The sequence below is a fragment of the Tamandua tetradactyla genome, chromosome 2, assembly GCF_023851605.1.
Source record: "Tamandua tetradactyla isolate mTamTet1 chromosome 2, mTamTet1.pri, whole genome shotgun sequence".
Lineage (NCBI taxonomy): Eukaryota > Metazoa > Chordata > Mammalia > Pilosa > Myrmecophagidae > Tamandua > Tamandua tetradactyla.
In genome coordinates this window covers 132724913-132740244 of record NC_135328.1, presented here as the reverse complement: position 1 = coordinate 132740244, position 15332 = coordinate 132724913, and the positions used below count along the sequence as shown (strand labels likewise).

The window sequence follows — 15332 nt, the reverse complement described above, 5'->3', positions numbered from 1 at the left end:
CGTGGGAGGCTCCTTGGCTGTAGCTCCAGACACCCCCAGTGAGATGTGCCTGTCTAAGGTGTCTTTGGGGTACCCCATGGGAACCCGTGCCTCCCCTTCAGGGACACCAGTGATGCTACCACCCTGACCCCTGCCCCAAAACCACCTGTTAAGGGCTGAATGTGCTTCCCAAAAGACAAGCTTAATTTCTGGGTCCTGTGGAAAATGTGATCAGTTAAGAGGAGGCCAGACTGGAGGAGGGTGGGCCCTAATGGGACGCCAGAAGGGGAAATCGGAGCAGAGACAGACACACAGAGAGAGAAGGCCAAGTGACCTTCTGGCTGGCTGGCAATGACCAGAAGCTGGAAGGGGCGAGCAGGAGCCTCCCCTGCAGACTTGAGGGAACGCTGCCCTGCTCTCACCTTGACTCTGGACTCCTGGCCACCTGAACTGCAAGATGGAATGTTTTGATTAATTTAAACTGTCCGGTTTGTGGCACTCTGTTAGAGTAGCCATGGGAGACAGAGAGGCTGCCCTTTAGCCCCTACCCTGTCCCATGGAGCGATGGGTCTTGGAATGCAAAGGGTGTGTCTTCTTCACCTCTGTATTCCCAGCTTCTGGCCCTCCGAACATGCTTACTCGCTCATGGGTGACCGAAAGAATGAATGAATGACTGAAAGCATGAATGAGTACATATAGGACAGGGCCCTCCAAACCCTGTACCATCTCTGGTCTCCAAGGGACCCACTGGGTTCCCTGGGAGAGAAAAAACAGCCCCTAGGAGCCAATGCCCGAGTTTCCCTGGGAAGGCTGCAGAGAGCCAGGGCCCCGGACAAGTAGAGGGACACCTAGAGACACAACGTGAGCAGAATTCCGACATCTGGCCACAAGCCCAGAGGAAAGACGCGATCCATTCTGCACAAAACATCACTCCCTGTTCCCCTGCTTCAGATCTAAGCCATTTTCCTCAGCCCTAGCCTTGAAATGTCACAGCTGCATCCTCTCTCCAAACAGCACCCAGGTAAGAAAAAGCTTTTCTATGGTTTCCAAATTGCTATAATGGTTACGTATCAATCCCACATCCATGGGGACAGGTTGCTATTGAAATCTTGTTCTTCAGTGAACTAAAGAGAAAAACAAAGCATGAAAAATTTATTAAACTTGAGCCACTGGGACCAACTTACAAGTTAAAGGTTCAAATTCATTCCCCTTCCTCCAATTTACGGCTCACGTTTGCAGTAGCTTCAGCCTCAGGAAATCTTTAGATTAAGGAGGGTCACTCAGTCACATAATGATGTCATAGGACTGCACAAAGCCACATGGCCCCCGGACTAGTCTCTCCATGTGAGAGGAATTACATTTTATGTTTTGATTCAAGAGACCAGTCATCATCAAAGCAGGCAGAAAAAGGGCAACAGGCACTCACCACGCAATGGGCCTCAAAACCGAACACGCAGCACCAGCCCCAGACCAGTGTGGCTGCCAGGGCGCCAGCCACCTGAGTGCATTCCAGCTCAACTGAGGAGGCTGTTCTAATTTGCTAGCTGCCGGAATGCAATACGCCAGAAATGGAATGGCTTTTAAAAAGGGGAATTTAATAAATTGCTAGTTTACAGTTCTAAGGCCGAGAAAATGACCCAATTAAAACAAGTCTATAGAAATGTCCAATCTAAGGCATCCAGGGAAAGATACCTTGGTTCAGGAAGGCCGATGAAGTTCAGGGTTTCTCTCTCAAGTGAGAAAGCACATGGTGAACACAGAGCTTCTCTCTCGTCTGCAAAGGCACATGGTGAACACGGTCAGGTGCCTCTCTCATCTGGAAGGAAACCCGGTGAGCACGGTGTCATCTGCTACCTTTTTCTCCTGGCTTCCTGTTTCAGGAAGCTCCCTGGGAGCCATGTTCCCTCTTCATCTCCAAAGGTTGCTGGCTGGTGGACTCTGCTTCTCGTGGACAAGTCGTTCTGCTCTGCTCTCTGTGCATCTTTCATTCTCCACAATGTTTCCTCTTTTACAGGACTCCAGAAACTTACCAAGACCCACCGAAATGGCTAGAGACATGTCATCACCTAATCCAGCTTCACAACCACTCTTGATCAAATCACATCTCCAGGGAGAGCATCTGATTCCAGTTTCAAACATACGGTATTGAATAGGGATTATTCTGCCTTTACGAAATGGGATTTTGATTAAAACATGGCTTTTCTAGGGCCCACACATCATTTCAAACCAGCACAGAGGTGCTCAAGGCCACACAAGGCTGACATGGCCCCCATCCTCCCGAGCCCTCTGTCTGCGTCAATCAGAGGGCAGAGCCCCCCAACTTTGTTCCCAGGCTTTAGGGAGCGCTGACTTTGCCTGGTGGAGAGGTTAGGGTACAGACTCAGAGTTGAGTCGTGACTCTGCCATTTACTAGCTGGGTGATGTGGGCCAGTACTTCCCTTCTGTGGGCCTCAGTTTCCTATTCTGTAAAATGGGCACAAACCTCACAAAATCATCACGGGGTTATAACAAGAGAAAGTTAAAGTTCCCCACCCCATAAAGCCCTGTTAGCACTGCCAGCCATCATTCAGTACTGGGGGCTGCCAATGGAAAAGACGCGGGTTCTGACCTCGGGACCTCCTGGTCTGCAGGAGACAGCCATTTCAGCCCTTAATTAAGGCACACAGGACAGAAGGCTGTCTCAGGGCCAACCTGGGGTAGGGCCTCTGCAGGGGGTGTAGACGGAAGAAGATCCTGAAGCTGCTGGATGGAGCATAAAAGGTCTGGGGGTGGGGGGGGTGCCTCAAGCTGGGACACAGGACACGGGGGGATGTCCAAGGCAGGGGGCAGGGGGCAGGGAGGTGTGGACTCAATGAGAGGGAGACAGTGTGGCAGGCTAGGTCTGGTGTCCTTCTAGAATCCCTTCCCTCTCCAAACCTGGATTCCCCACCTTGGAATGGAAGAGTGGAACCCTTTTACAGGGCTGAGGTGAACAGCCCCCAACCCACATTCTGTACCTCAAGAGACCCTGCAAACTGGGAAGCATATTTCTCAAAACCTCCTAAGCGCCCCCTCCAATTGCTGGGACCGGTTGGGGTAGGCATGACTCCCGGGCAGGGGCTCCAGGCCCCAGCGGGATCTGTGTAGACCGCAGGGCCACTTCTCCCTTTTGGGTCTGCCCCAGCTCTTAGCTGCAGGGGGTCGATCAGGTGCCCCGAGAACTCTGGCCCTGCCCTGTTGGGGCTACTCCAGGGATGGCCCCATGGCCAGCCAGCTCCCAGGAAGGCAGGTCCACAGCAGACACGCCGGGAGGGCTGCGAGCATTTCACAGAACTGTAGGAGATGGGGTCGCCAGAACAGTGCTGGCCTGCTGCTTTCTGGATGACTCAAATTGCTCAGATAGACAAGGATCCTGTAGAAAAATATCTGCCCAGGGCCCACCATGCCAGAGGCAGCCCCAGAGGGCGAGCAACACGGCAGCCAAAGCGCTAGCCCAGCCCCAAACCACTGCAGGCACGTGGCCCCTGCTGACCCTGGCTTGCATGTGACTCTGTTCTCAGCCTTTGCTCCGAGACAGAGGGAAGGAATTCAGGAATAGGCTTCCCAGGAGGAACACGCAGTTTATCCAGGGCAAAGAAGGTGCTACGGTAAAACAGACCAGGGTCCCCTCGGCCAGGGAGCTGGGCACATGCGTCAGCGGTCAAGCCTGGGGGCCCGCAGGCACATCCAGGCAGGTGCCCCCGCGTGACGAGCCCAGGGCCGGGCGCATGTGGGCCTCGGGCTGCAGGATGGGGCACCCCCGCCTGCTCCCTGACCCACAGCCCCCTCTCCGGAAGCTCCCCTGGCACCCGTCTCTGAGCAGTGGGCTCCACAGAGCCAACGAGCTTATCCCTTTAGAAACGAACGCCGGCCCGGGAAGCTTCAGCCTCTGTGGGGCTCCAGACCACAAGGTAAAGGAACCAACGACAGGTATCCAAGAGAGGAAGGAACAGACAGGGAAACAAACCAGGGCAGGCAGTCGAAAGAAGGAGGGGGCTTCCTGAGGCTCCCACATCCCTTGCCCCAGTCCAGACCAGCCTGAACCCGCAGACATCTTTTTCTTGGCACCTGTGCTCCAGGTGGGGCCTCTGCTTCTGGAAACACCAGCTCTACCCCCAACCAAAGTGGCATCCAAGGTTCAGCCAGGTGCGAACCCACCTCTGCTGGGGTGGGGGGCAGCCCCCGGGAATGCCAGTCCCAACCCCCAGGACCGGAGTCCTGCAGCCCCCTCCTTCTGACCCTGAGGAGGAAGCCAACACGGCCAGTGGGTCAACTCCCACGCCAACTTCCTGAGCTGCCATGCAGCCTTCTGGAGTGTCGGGGCCGATGGCGCCTTCCGGAAGCCCGTGCTCCCCCTCGAAGGTGGGAGACCCCACACCACAACTTGCCGTCTGGGGACTACAGCAGGGAGAGCCGAGGGCTGGACATGCTGCTGGGCGCCCACATGGGCCTGTCCATCCATCCATCCGTCCCTCCGTCCCTCTTGCCCACCTCCCCTGCCCCATCCCCGGAGTCCGCGTGGAGTCCTTACTCAGCCAGCTCCTCCAGGCTGCGGTAGACGTCGTCATCATTTTCGGCAGTCTCCTCCGAGGGGAAAGGTCTGTAAAAGAGAAGACAGAGATGAGGTGGGGGGTCCTCAGGGCCTGGCCAGCCCAGCCACCAGCCCCAGCCCGAGAGCTGCACTGGCTCTGCTCCCTGCTCGCGGAAGGAGGTGGCTGCCAGGCCAGGGGCACTGCAGGTGGGCCGAGGAAAGGGGGTGCCCCCTGGGCATGGGGTGCGGGATGTCCAGAGCCCCCTGCCAATTCTGACTGCCTACCTGATGTCTCATCTGCGGATGACAGCGTGGGTTGGGTGTGGGAAACTCCCCCTGTGGGCTCAGGGGGGCACCGGGAGGTAGACAGGTGTGGGCATCCCAGCAGGATGAGAACTCACGGGAGGAAAGGGAAAATGGGGGCACACTGGGGGGGCTGTGAGGGGCTCAGTTTGCACTGTCACTACTGCAGGCCATCGCTGGGCTTCACGTCTCACCCTGGAAAGGGGGCAGACATCTACTCTCACCTCCCAGGTGTGGGGGGCAGACAGGAGAGGGCAATAGGTGAGGTGCGATTCTGCCCCAGGCAGGCCCCCACCTCTGGCCTCTGTTTGCACATCTGTAGAAGGAAGGTGACCCCATCCCCTGAGGGCACAGGGGGCCAAATGAGGCCTGGCAGGCAGCGGTGCAGGTGCCCACCCATGGGACACACAGCACGTCAGGCTCTGCGGACGTGTCGGTACTGTCACTACAAAATTACACGAGACCCAAACTCACAGCAGGAGGGCAGGAGGGCGCTGCAGGAGACGCGATCTGGAGTAGGGGTGGGGGCAGGAGGGTCTGCACTCCTCTGCACCAAGGTCCCAGTGGCTCCTCCTGCCCACGGCCGGGGCTAAGCGCTCAGCACCCCTGGGTGACACCTGCAGGCGAGGGCCAAGGACCCACGGGAACCCCGCTGGCTCTGACCCCCAGGCCGGCTTCCAGGAGCCAGGGAAGGATGCTGGCCTCAGAGGAGACAGCAGCACGCACCCAGGGAGGGGAAAAGACATGAAACTCCGCTTTGCTCCATTTAATGCAAGCAGACAGGCCTCCCTGCACAAGCTGAGCCTGGGCTGCTCCACAAAATGAGCCTGAAATGCCGCGGGCTGGCATCAGAGGCTGCTAGGAGAACGGGGCCACCAGCTTGTTCCAAAGCAGAGGAGATGAGAAATGCTCCTTTATTAAAGCAAACATCTTCCTGCCGCCTCAGGGACGTGGGTTATGTGGGAAACCTGTCATAAGGCATCTCGCTGGAGAAGCCCAGACGTCGCTGGAAGAGCTTCTTTGCAGGCGCCGGGCTGGTATTTACAGCCCCTGCCAGCTAGGCTCTGCCTGCACCCCAGGGTGCAGGGTCCCCCCAAGACGAGGTCCCCCAAGTCTAAGTCACCAGGCAGACTGCCCAACTGTGGTCCTGCATCCCCCCCCACCCCCACCCCGGACACCGTGCAACCCCAAGCCAGGGGGTGGCCATGGCCAATTTATCCTGCAAAACTGTCAGGTATAACATGATATCAAGTGAACTAATATGTGTTTTGGGGTACAGAACATGGAGAGAAAAAAGAACATAAGACTTGACGAAGCGTGGCCTTACTATCTAATATGAGGAGCAGGTGAAGCTCAGGAAATGGCCCGCACAGCACATCCTGGAGGAGCACCAGCTGGCAGGACCAGCCCCTTGGTAGATCTGCTTCCGGGAGCCTCTCTGGGGAGGCGGCAGCGACGTGCAAGCACCTTCCGTAAGGAGATTCACCACAGCAAGGTGTGAGCGCACCCCAAAAGCAAACACACATAGCAGCTCAGGGGCCAGAATAAGGACAGGTACCTGGCTGCTAACTGCCCAGGACGGTGTGGTCCCAGGGAGCACGTCGGGACGTGGGAGGTGCTCCCAGCACAGGGCTCAGGACGGGCACCTTCTCAATTCTGGTTTTAAAAAATCCAGAAATGTAAGTACCCCTCCCCCCCACACACACAGCATGACTTATGGGGGATTCAGGATCACTTTTTTTCTTCTATGCTTTCCAACTCCCCCCACAATGAACTTTTTTTTGTTTTTGTTCGTTTGCCTTAACAGGAGCAAACCACCGATGCTGGTGAAATATGCTGCCACATCAGAGCCCTGCCCCTGGCACCCCCAGGCTTCGTGGCAGAGAGGGAGGAGCTGGTTGCATGGGGGATGGCCTCATTATACTGGACAGGGGGCCCACCCGAGGTCCTGGGTCCCACTGGGCTCCAGGGACCCAGGAGGCAGTGGCCGCATCGTTTGATGGAATATTATTTGGCCATAGGGAAGAGGGACTCTAGGGTCTTTCTCACCTCCAGTGTCCAAGAGCCTAGACTCCACCTTAACACCCTCGTGGCAAAGGATGGACCCTTCCCAGCCAGGGGAACCCACAGGTGCAGAGGCAAAGCAGTTGGGCATTTGTATCTTTCCCAACTATTTTTAAAATAAGTTACCACTCTGGGACTACATTCAAGATGACAGCAATTTTATTTCTGGTGCTGCATTTAGATTTTATAACAGTGAGGGGTGTATCTGCATTCTGCTTTGAGTTGAAGCCTCCTGAGAACTTGCCATGCATTTTCCAGCTCAGAGACAGCAAATCGGCAGCATGCATGCCACCTCTCACTCCTCCCAAGCCAAAACAGACATCACCAATCCATCACAGCACTCCAATCCTTGAGGCCCAATGCAGTTTTTCTTAACACACATGGCTCTATCCCTCAACCCAACTTGATTTGGATGAAATCCACCTGCCTTGCCAGACAAGCTAAGGCAGAGACGGGAGGGAGAGGGACGGCTTTGGAGCTAGGCAGAGGCAGGTCTGAATCCTAGGGCCCCCCTGCTCACTCTGTGACCCTGGACCAGCTAACTTCAGTGAATCTCGGTTTTCTTCTCTGAAACATGGACGCAGCCGCATCCTCCTCATAGGGCTGTCACAAAGAGCGTCTGTAAGATGGCAGTGGTTCTGCACCCAGCAGGACCCAGGAAACGGCAGCTGCTGTTCATTATTTCCATCAGCATCCTCACCCAGGCTTTTGCTACTGCCCAAGAAAATAAACTTCTGATGCCTCATTATCCATGACTATCTCACCCTCTTCTTTCCTTCCAGAAAGTTGGTGCCCACAAAAATGAGACTTGATAGCTATTTTGAATTGTTTGGCTCTTTAAAAAAAAAACAACACTGATCTCGTGTGCATGATTTTCCCAGTTTACCTTTCCCACGTCTTTTCCAGACGTGGCTCAGCCCTTCCTGTCATCTCTTTCACCTCCCTGCCCACAGAGATAAAACAGGAATGCCCACGTCAGACTCTCCTGCTGCCCACCGAGTCGCTACTGCTTTCATTCTAAGATCCCTGTGTGCAGCCATAAATCTCCTGAGAATGGACCTGAAATCCAATTAATTTCCGCTACAGCCAAACGAAGACAAGCTGGGGGCAGGAAAGGGGCAGCCCACCCGGGCTGGTTCCAGGCCTCGGCACCCCGGCTGCAGGGCTAGCTCCGAGGTGAGACAGGAACGCATGGGGAGTGGGGAGCACTGCCAATCCCCCGGCCTCCTCTTACTCTGCTCTCCCTGCAGCCCCCAGGCCTGCTTCTACCTTCAGCCCTTGATGTGTTCTTCCCTCTGCCTGTGCCCCATGCTTCCCCGTCCCTATCATCCCTCAGTGGCTCCATTCAGCCTCGGTCCACCCCTGCCTCACCCAGTGCCTGGGAGAGGAAGGAAGGAAGGAGGGGTCAATAGGTGGATGGATGTGTGGGGTAGGTGGGGGGCAGTGGACAAGTGAGGGAGGTTGGATTCAGGGGTGACTAGGTGAGCTGATCCGCTGCAGTCTCTGACTGAATGGACAGGAGATGGAGGGGTGGTGGGTGGAGGGTGGACGGGTGGCTGGCTGGGTTAGTGGGTGAACAGACAGGGGGCGACAGGTAGATGATGTCAGATATTGTCAAGCTGTCCCTTCCCCTTGGAACAACGACACACGGCAGCCTTGAAGTCAGAAACGGGGAAGCGCTTAGAAGACTTATGAGAAATCCTGGGCAGCTGTCCAAGTCACCCCTCGGCAGAGACTTCGCCACCCAGACCCTGACTCACCACTGGGGAGACAAACCAGTTTAGCCCTGGGGAGACACATCTGCAGCATTTCTGGGGTCACCTTCGAGCTGTAACTTCAAGCCTAGGATGGGGTTTGGGGCAACTTGCAACTCTGGGATCACTTTGCCACAAGCCCTGCCTCCACCCCACTTTCCCCAGCCCCCAATTGGTCGCTAGAACCCTGACGTCCCTCTGCTGGCTTCTCAGCTTCTCCTGTGCCTGACTCAGCAACACAGCCAAACATGACCTCCCACAGCTACTCCACGCCTGAAAAGAGGAAGGAACGGGGAAATGCATCCCGAGAAACTGCACCTGCCCAGAGCTGCAGTGGGTGGAGGTGGCCACCCCAGCCGGGCCACCCTTGGTCCTTCAGAGTCCAGCAGGGCCCTCGTTTTCCATCAGTCCCATCCTGAGGATGCATTTCCTCATGCCCAGCTTCTGGGAAGCCACATTTTACACTCGCACTCCCGAGGGAACTGAGGGGATGCCGCCAGGAAGCAGAGAGCAGCTGCTGCCTGCCTGGGAGACCTGGTGGGGTCTCTCCTGCCTTTTCTGCCTGAGCCCTCCACCACCCCTCCCCAGACCTCCTCAGCACCCCGTCTGCCCAGGGGTGACTTGGGCCTCCCAGAGGAGTGCCCCCATGTCTCATGGCCCTAAGTGAGGTCTGTTTTCAGAGTCCAGTGCCACGGCCAGGCCTGGCCATACCCGGGCAAGACGGCCAACCCTGGGTCCAGCACACGCTGGGGGACGGAGGCCTCGGGGCACCTGGAACTGCAGCCCCTCCTTGCAAGTCACTTGTTCATCCCTCCTCCACTCACCCCCTATTCAACATCTACTGGACACTTGCCCTGGGCTGGACCAGGGTTTGTCTGCCCCAGAGAAGGGGCAGCTGGAGCCCAGCCCTTGGAGGGAGAAGCCAGGCCCCCGCCGTGCCCCCGGGGCTTCTTTAAGAACCTGTTAACAACAGAGGCCTCCAAGAACGCACCCCACGGGCAGCTGTGCCTGCGGTTCCTGGGGAAAGAGCTGTGGTCAGGAAGGGGAGAAGACCAGGGCCCCAGGACTCCTGGCCCCCAGGACTCCAGCTGGATGCGGCAAGGTTAGGGCGAGCACTGTGGAAGGGCCCGAGGGGCGGGTGGCCAGGCTGGGGGCCTCTGGTTCTCGGGGCCTCTGGTTCTCGGGGCTGGACCCTCTAGCTGTTGGTCTCCCTGTGCTCTGCTGAGGCTGCGGGACCCCAAAGGTGGGGTTCCGTGGGGAAGGCTACATGCCGGTCTGCTTTGACCTAATATTTCACAAGGCAGCAGCGAGTGGGAACGTATGGGCAGCCGCTCGGGACCAGCTGAACCAATGGGCCTGATGCTTTTATGTGCTTCCAAACCAGCTCGAGGCAGTGCACAGTTCGCTGGCCCCGGCTGGCCGTGGCCCCCTCTCCATTACACAGTGCTCCAGGTCAGCTCTTGGGGCTTCCAGCCCCTGTTCCCCTGAGGGATTCCTCCGGCTCAGACTAGGGACCCCTTTTTTGCCTTCAGGAAAGACGGACGCCTTGCAGGAATGCACGGCCTCACCAGGCCACATGCCTGCAAACGGCCTGCCCGGGACCAAACAACGCTGTCCAGGCTATGTGCCCCTTCCCTGGAAATCAAGCACCAGAGCAATGCTGCAAGAAAGAGACTCCACTTCTCCTTCACTGGGGGTGGGGGTGGGGGTACTCCTGGAGGGAGCTAAGAGCCAGGAGGAAATGGGACAGGCGGGCTTAGCTCCTGAAGGCTGGTGTGCCCAGCACCCAGCACCTGTCCTACACCTGGTGGCTAGTTGCCTAGGTGTGCCCAGGTTTCCCGGGGTTGTGGGACAACGAGTGCTAAAACCAGGAAAGGTTCAGAAATCAGGGCAAAGCGGACCCCTGGCCCTGCACAGCGTTGACAACTAATCCTGCCTGGATGGAAGACCACCATGTAGGGACTGTGGACAGGTCTTGTGCCCCTGGACAGGGCTTGGTTTCCTATCCTGAGACCCAGCTTCCAGGCTGGGGGGCCGGAGGGCCACGGTGGGGTCCTGGCATGGCTGGGCCCAGCCACAGCTCAGCCAGGTAAGGTCAGGAAGGGCCCACACAGGTGGAGGAGCTCGGGAAGCTCGCGCAGGGACAGGGCAATGTGTCCAACTCCCAGGAGCAGGGGCGTCGGCCGTGGGGAGCCAGCAGCCAAGCAGGCTGTAAAGGCTGCTGAGACCACGACCGTGGGGGAATCAGCAAACCTGGTTAGTTACTGACAGACACGCCTGCTGCCCACCTTGTAGTGGGCAGGGAAGCCTGGGAGTCCCCAGGTTTCCCTTACTAAAAACAGCCCTCCCACCAAGGGCCCCGCCTGTCAAAGCCAGCCAGCCCACCACACTTCTTTTCTCAACCCACCAGTGTACCCAGGCCAGACGGGCTGTAGCGTTAGTGGGGGTAGGTCATTCGCCCCCACCCGCACCCCCACTCAGCTTAGGCAACATCTTTTTTTTTTTTTTTTTTTTTAAAGAGAGAGGGAGGAAAGGAAGGAAAGAAAGACAGAGAAGGAAGGAAGGATGGAAGGAAGGAAGGGAGGAAGAAAGGGAAACATTTTCTTATTTTATTATATTTTGTTTGTTTGTTTGTTTGTTTTACATGGGCTGGGGCCGGGAATCGAACCGGGGTCCTCCGGCATGGCAGGCAAGCACTCTTGCCCGCTGAGCCACCGCGGCCGGCCTAGGCAACATCTTGCGTCAGAAGAGAGGGGGACCCACATTTGCCAGGAAGGGCATGCAGAGCTAGAGGACGTAAGGACAGCCACGGAGGCACAAAGAGCAACTCCTCAGCAGCCACCTTCCTGCCAATTTCTCAATGTGCCATTTTGGCTTCTACCCAGAGGCTATCTGTCCCTATCAGCTGGAATAAGCAGAGGACATGCATCCACCCGGGACGTGGGGAGACTCCAAGCGGTGACCCCACACTGTCATGGGCAGCATAGAAGAAGCTCCACAGGCCAGGGTGGACCAGAGCAGGCTCCCAGCCTCATTCAGCATGGCCCTCCTCTCGGCCTGTGGTTAGGGGCCTCCATGTGCTCCCACCAGCAAAGCAACGGTGCTCCCTGCAAGAGGCTGGGCTAGACTGCCTGGGATGCCAGGTGTGCTCCTGCCCTGTGCAGATGCCCCAGTCCGCCCAGGAGTGCTGTGCTGGGAGAGGAGGATGCAGAATCGCAGGGCAGAGCCCACTTCAAAGATAAGGAAACAGGCTGGGGGACGGGCAGTTTAAGCCCAAGGTCCCAAAACCAGTTGGCCCCAGGGCAGGCCGAAGCCCAGCCCTGACCCCCAGCCCGAGGCCGTCCGTGCCCAGCTGGGGCCTCTCAGAGCCTCAAATGGCCCAGGCTCTTGTGCCTTCCGTCCCCTTACCCCACAGAGCCACCAGCAGGCAGAACCCAGAGGGAGAGCCACCCCGTGCCTCACCATGTCCCGGGCAGCAGGCCCCAGCTGTCCTGCAAGTTGATCCAACCGAAGGGCCTTGGGTGACCCCAGCACCTCCTGCTGCCCAACAGCACTGCCCCTCTCCAGGCCCAGAAGCCTACGGCAACCTCTCCCCAGGGGCCAGCCTCTGATCTGACACCCTTACACCCCACATGGACCCAGGTGGAGGGCTCTGGACAAAACCCTAGAGGTCTCCCCTGCTGAGGTGCCCAGAGCTCCCCCACCAACTCAGAAGAGGCCACAATTCTCCCCAACCCACTTCTCCCACCCACCCTGTCCCTGCACCCCCTACCAGGCCCCCAGGATGGAGCTGGCCATGAGGCCCGGTGGGCAGACCCTCTGCTGTCCCCAGGGTCAGCTGTGAATGCAGAGACCCTCCTCCAGCTCCTGCGGCAGCCCTTAGGAACCACAGGCTGGAACCCCAGGCCACCACTGACCAGGGGTGACCCCAGGCTAGAGGACTCCCTCTCCAAGCCTCTGCTACCTCCTCTGCAAATCTGGGGTGAAATTTCATTTCCCAGGGAAGGCCGAGGTTCAGCCCCAGGCTTGCTGCTGCAGAGATGGGGGCAAAGAGGGGCAGGGCTTGCTGGGGCCATGGGCACAGCCAGGCAGAAGGCTAGAGCCCCCGCTGCATCCCAGCTCCGCGACACTGAGGGGCAAAGTCTGAGCTCATGTAGCAGGCCTGCTTCTCCTTTCCCAGCAGTTCAAAAAGGCGAGACACACCCCAAGCAGTGTAATTATACATCACAAAAAACTAATTTAAGCCAATGCGGAAACCATGCATCTAAAGTCCAGGACTGCGTGGGAAGGGCCAGGGAAAGACCTGGCAAGTGGTGCACACGTCTTTTTGTGCCCCAGGAGCTAGAATGTTCTCGCTCACGGGGTGATTAGTGGGTTTGTGTGCATTACATTTTTTTTTAAATACATGAAAATTAAGTAAAAATAAAAGAGAGGAAGATCAAAACAGACAGGGCATAGAAGGCGACAATTTCAGAGAGCCAGAGGGCCAATTTCAATTCCTCTCTCTCCTATCAAAATACCATGAAGTATTTAGGCGACGTGGGGTGGGCGGGGGGCTCTGTCCCACAGACAGGCTCCCGGAGTACCCGGCTCACAGGCCCAGGGTCAGATTCATGGCAGCCAAGCCCACCACAGCTAGCCATGGGCTGGAGTCACCCCACCTGCATCTACATTCAGCAATGTCGCTCATGCACGTCTCCAACCTCAGTTTCCCCTCCGATCCCATTCCTACTTCCAGGGAGGAACAGCATAAGGCTGTGGGGTGGGGTAAACGTCTGTGCCCAAAGGCTCTCCTCCAGCCTATGGCAGAAGACACACCCGCACCAACGGCTCTCTGACGGTGGGGCGAGGCTGGGGGCCTGGTTTGGGCAACGGGTCGTGGGCTGAAGAGGTGGTGGGCACCCATGGCCAAGCTGCCCTGTCTACTTCTCTCGATGCTGTGACCAGCTGTGCCCGAGTGGAGGCTGCCTGTCCCCCTGGCTGCGGGGACAGATGCTGTGCAGTGTAGGGCAGCTGACCCCGGGCCCCCGTGGATCCCTGCGGGCCAGCGGCGTGAGCCGCACAGCTCTGCGGCTGCGGGTCGTGGAGGCTTGGCTCTGTTACTGTTGTGGAACCTCGTCCAGCCTGGCTGAAAGGAGCGGCTGGCACCCAGCGCAAGGAGGCAGAGATGAGAGCCACCACAGGAAGGACAATCCAAGTTGTCCTGTGACATTTGGAAGCTGCCCCTTTATTACTAAAGAGCCTCCTTCTGTGGCGAGATGAGCCAACCCCATTTCCCGAGGGCTGTCTTCACTCGCAACTGGGAGCCCCAAAAGCCTGAAAACAGCAACTCTCTGGGCGACGTGGAATCCCACCATGTTTCTGATCCATTTACACACTCAGGCCTTTGGCCTCGCCTCAGCCTTGGGCAGGACCCCTCTGCACGACCACACCGGTGGCCCTGAGGCCAGGCTGGAGGCGTCCTGCTGTCAGCTGGCTCCCCAGCCACGTGTCCCTGCTGCAGGCTGGGCTGGCCGCCGTCCTCAGCTCCAGGGTCTACTGAACGGTCCCACCATCCACCATCCTTCCACCCGTGTATAAGTCTCATGCAAAACACGCCACCCTGCTTCCCTTGGTCTCAGAAAACAAACCGATGCCGTGACCCAGCTGCCCAGGTAAATGCATAATGGCGATATCTGCTGAAGACCCTTTTTTGTGCTCTGCCCCTTGCCAAGTACAACCATTTTTGCTCCCTGGAGGGAAGTACAGGAGTTGAGAGAGCTTCAACCCCAGTGCCGAAGGCCAGGGGCTGGGGTGTTCCCAGCACCTGAAATGCAGGGAGCCATGTTTGGGGGTGGGGGTGGGGCACTGTCCTTGGATGAGACTGGAAGAGTGTGAGCCCCAGGCCTGGCCTCTTCAGCATTTGGGATTCCAGACTGGCAGGAGAGCTGACCTGGGCCTGGGCAAGGAGCACTGAAAGGGGAGTCACCAGGATGTTGTGGGCTGCAGGAGGTGCTGGCGGCACACAATGGAAGAGTCCCCAGGGGCCTGGCCCCAGGGCTCGCTGCCCACGCAAGCCCAAGTCCACGCTTTCTGAGGTTCCTGCGGCTGCTGCACAGGTGCCCACAGGCTGGCGGCTAAAACAGCAGGAATTCATCCTCTCCTGGGTCCAGAGGCCGCAAGGCTGGAATACAGGGGGTGGGGCAGGCCCACGCTCCCTCTGGGGCCTCCAGCGGAGGCAGCTTTCCTGGCCTCTTTAGCTCCCGGGCCCAGGACTGTGGGCATGGTTCATGGCCACATCCGTACGTCTCAGCCTCTCGCTGGACTCGTGACCCCTGACTTCCTGGGGCTGGCTGGCCATGAGCTCTATACAACCCCTGACCATGGACACGGGGGGCCCCCTCACTGGCACGGGGTGTGCTGAGGGTTTGGGACACATGTGCCCCTTTCATCCCTGCAGCCTTCGAGGTGACTCCTCCTCCTCCTCTTTTTCGGTTTTTGAGGACCTACTGTGCGTCGGCATGGAGCCGACAGCTTTACAGACATCACGCTGGGGGTTCTCACAATAAGCCGTCAATGGGGCGGGCCACGGTGGCTCAGCAGGCAAGAATGCTCACCTGCCATGCCAGAGGACCCGGGTTCAATTTCCGGTGCCTGCCCATGTAAAAAAAAAAAATAAGCCGTCAATGTAGTTAACATGCCAC

The 15332-nt window shown here is 57.8% G+C and overlaps 1 protein-coding gene across 4 annotated transcripts in view; it reads right to left on the bottom strand.

The window, feature by feature from the left end:
- VAV2 (vav guanine nucleotide exchange factor 2) overlaps positions 1 to 15332 on the bottom strand; it is a 194754-nt gene that overhangs the window by 61127 nt on the left and 118295 nt on the right. For all 4 annotated transcript variants that reach the window (XM_077149047.1, XM_077149049.1, XM_077149050.1 and 1 more), the window contains one exon: positions 4529 to 4597. In XM_077149047.1, coding sequence (XP_077005162.1) covers positions 4529 to 4597 — 69 coding nt within the window. The remainder of the gene's footprint in view (positions 1 to 4528; positions 4598 to 15332) is intronic.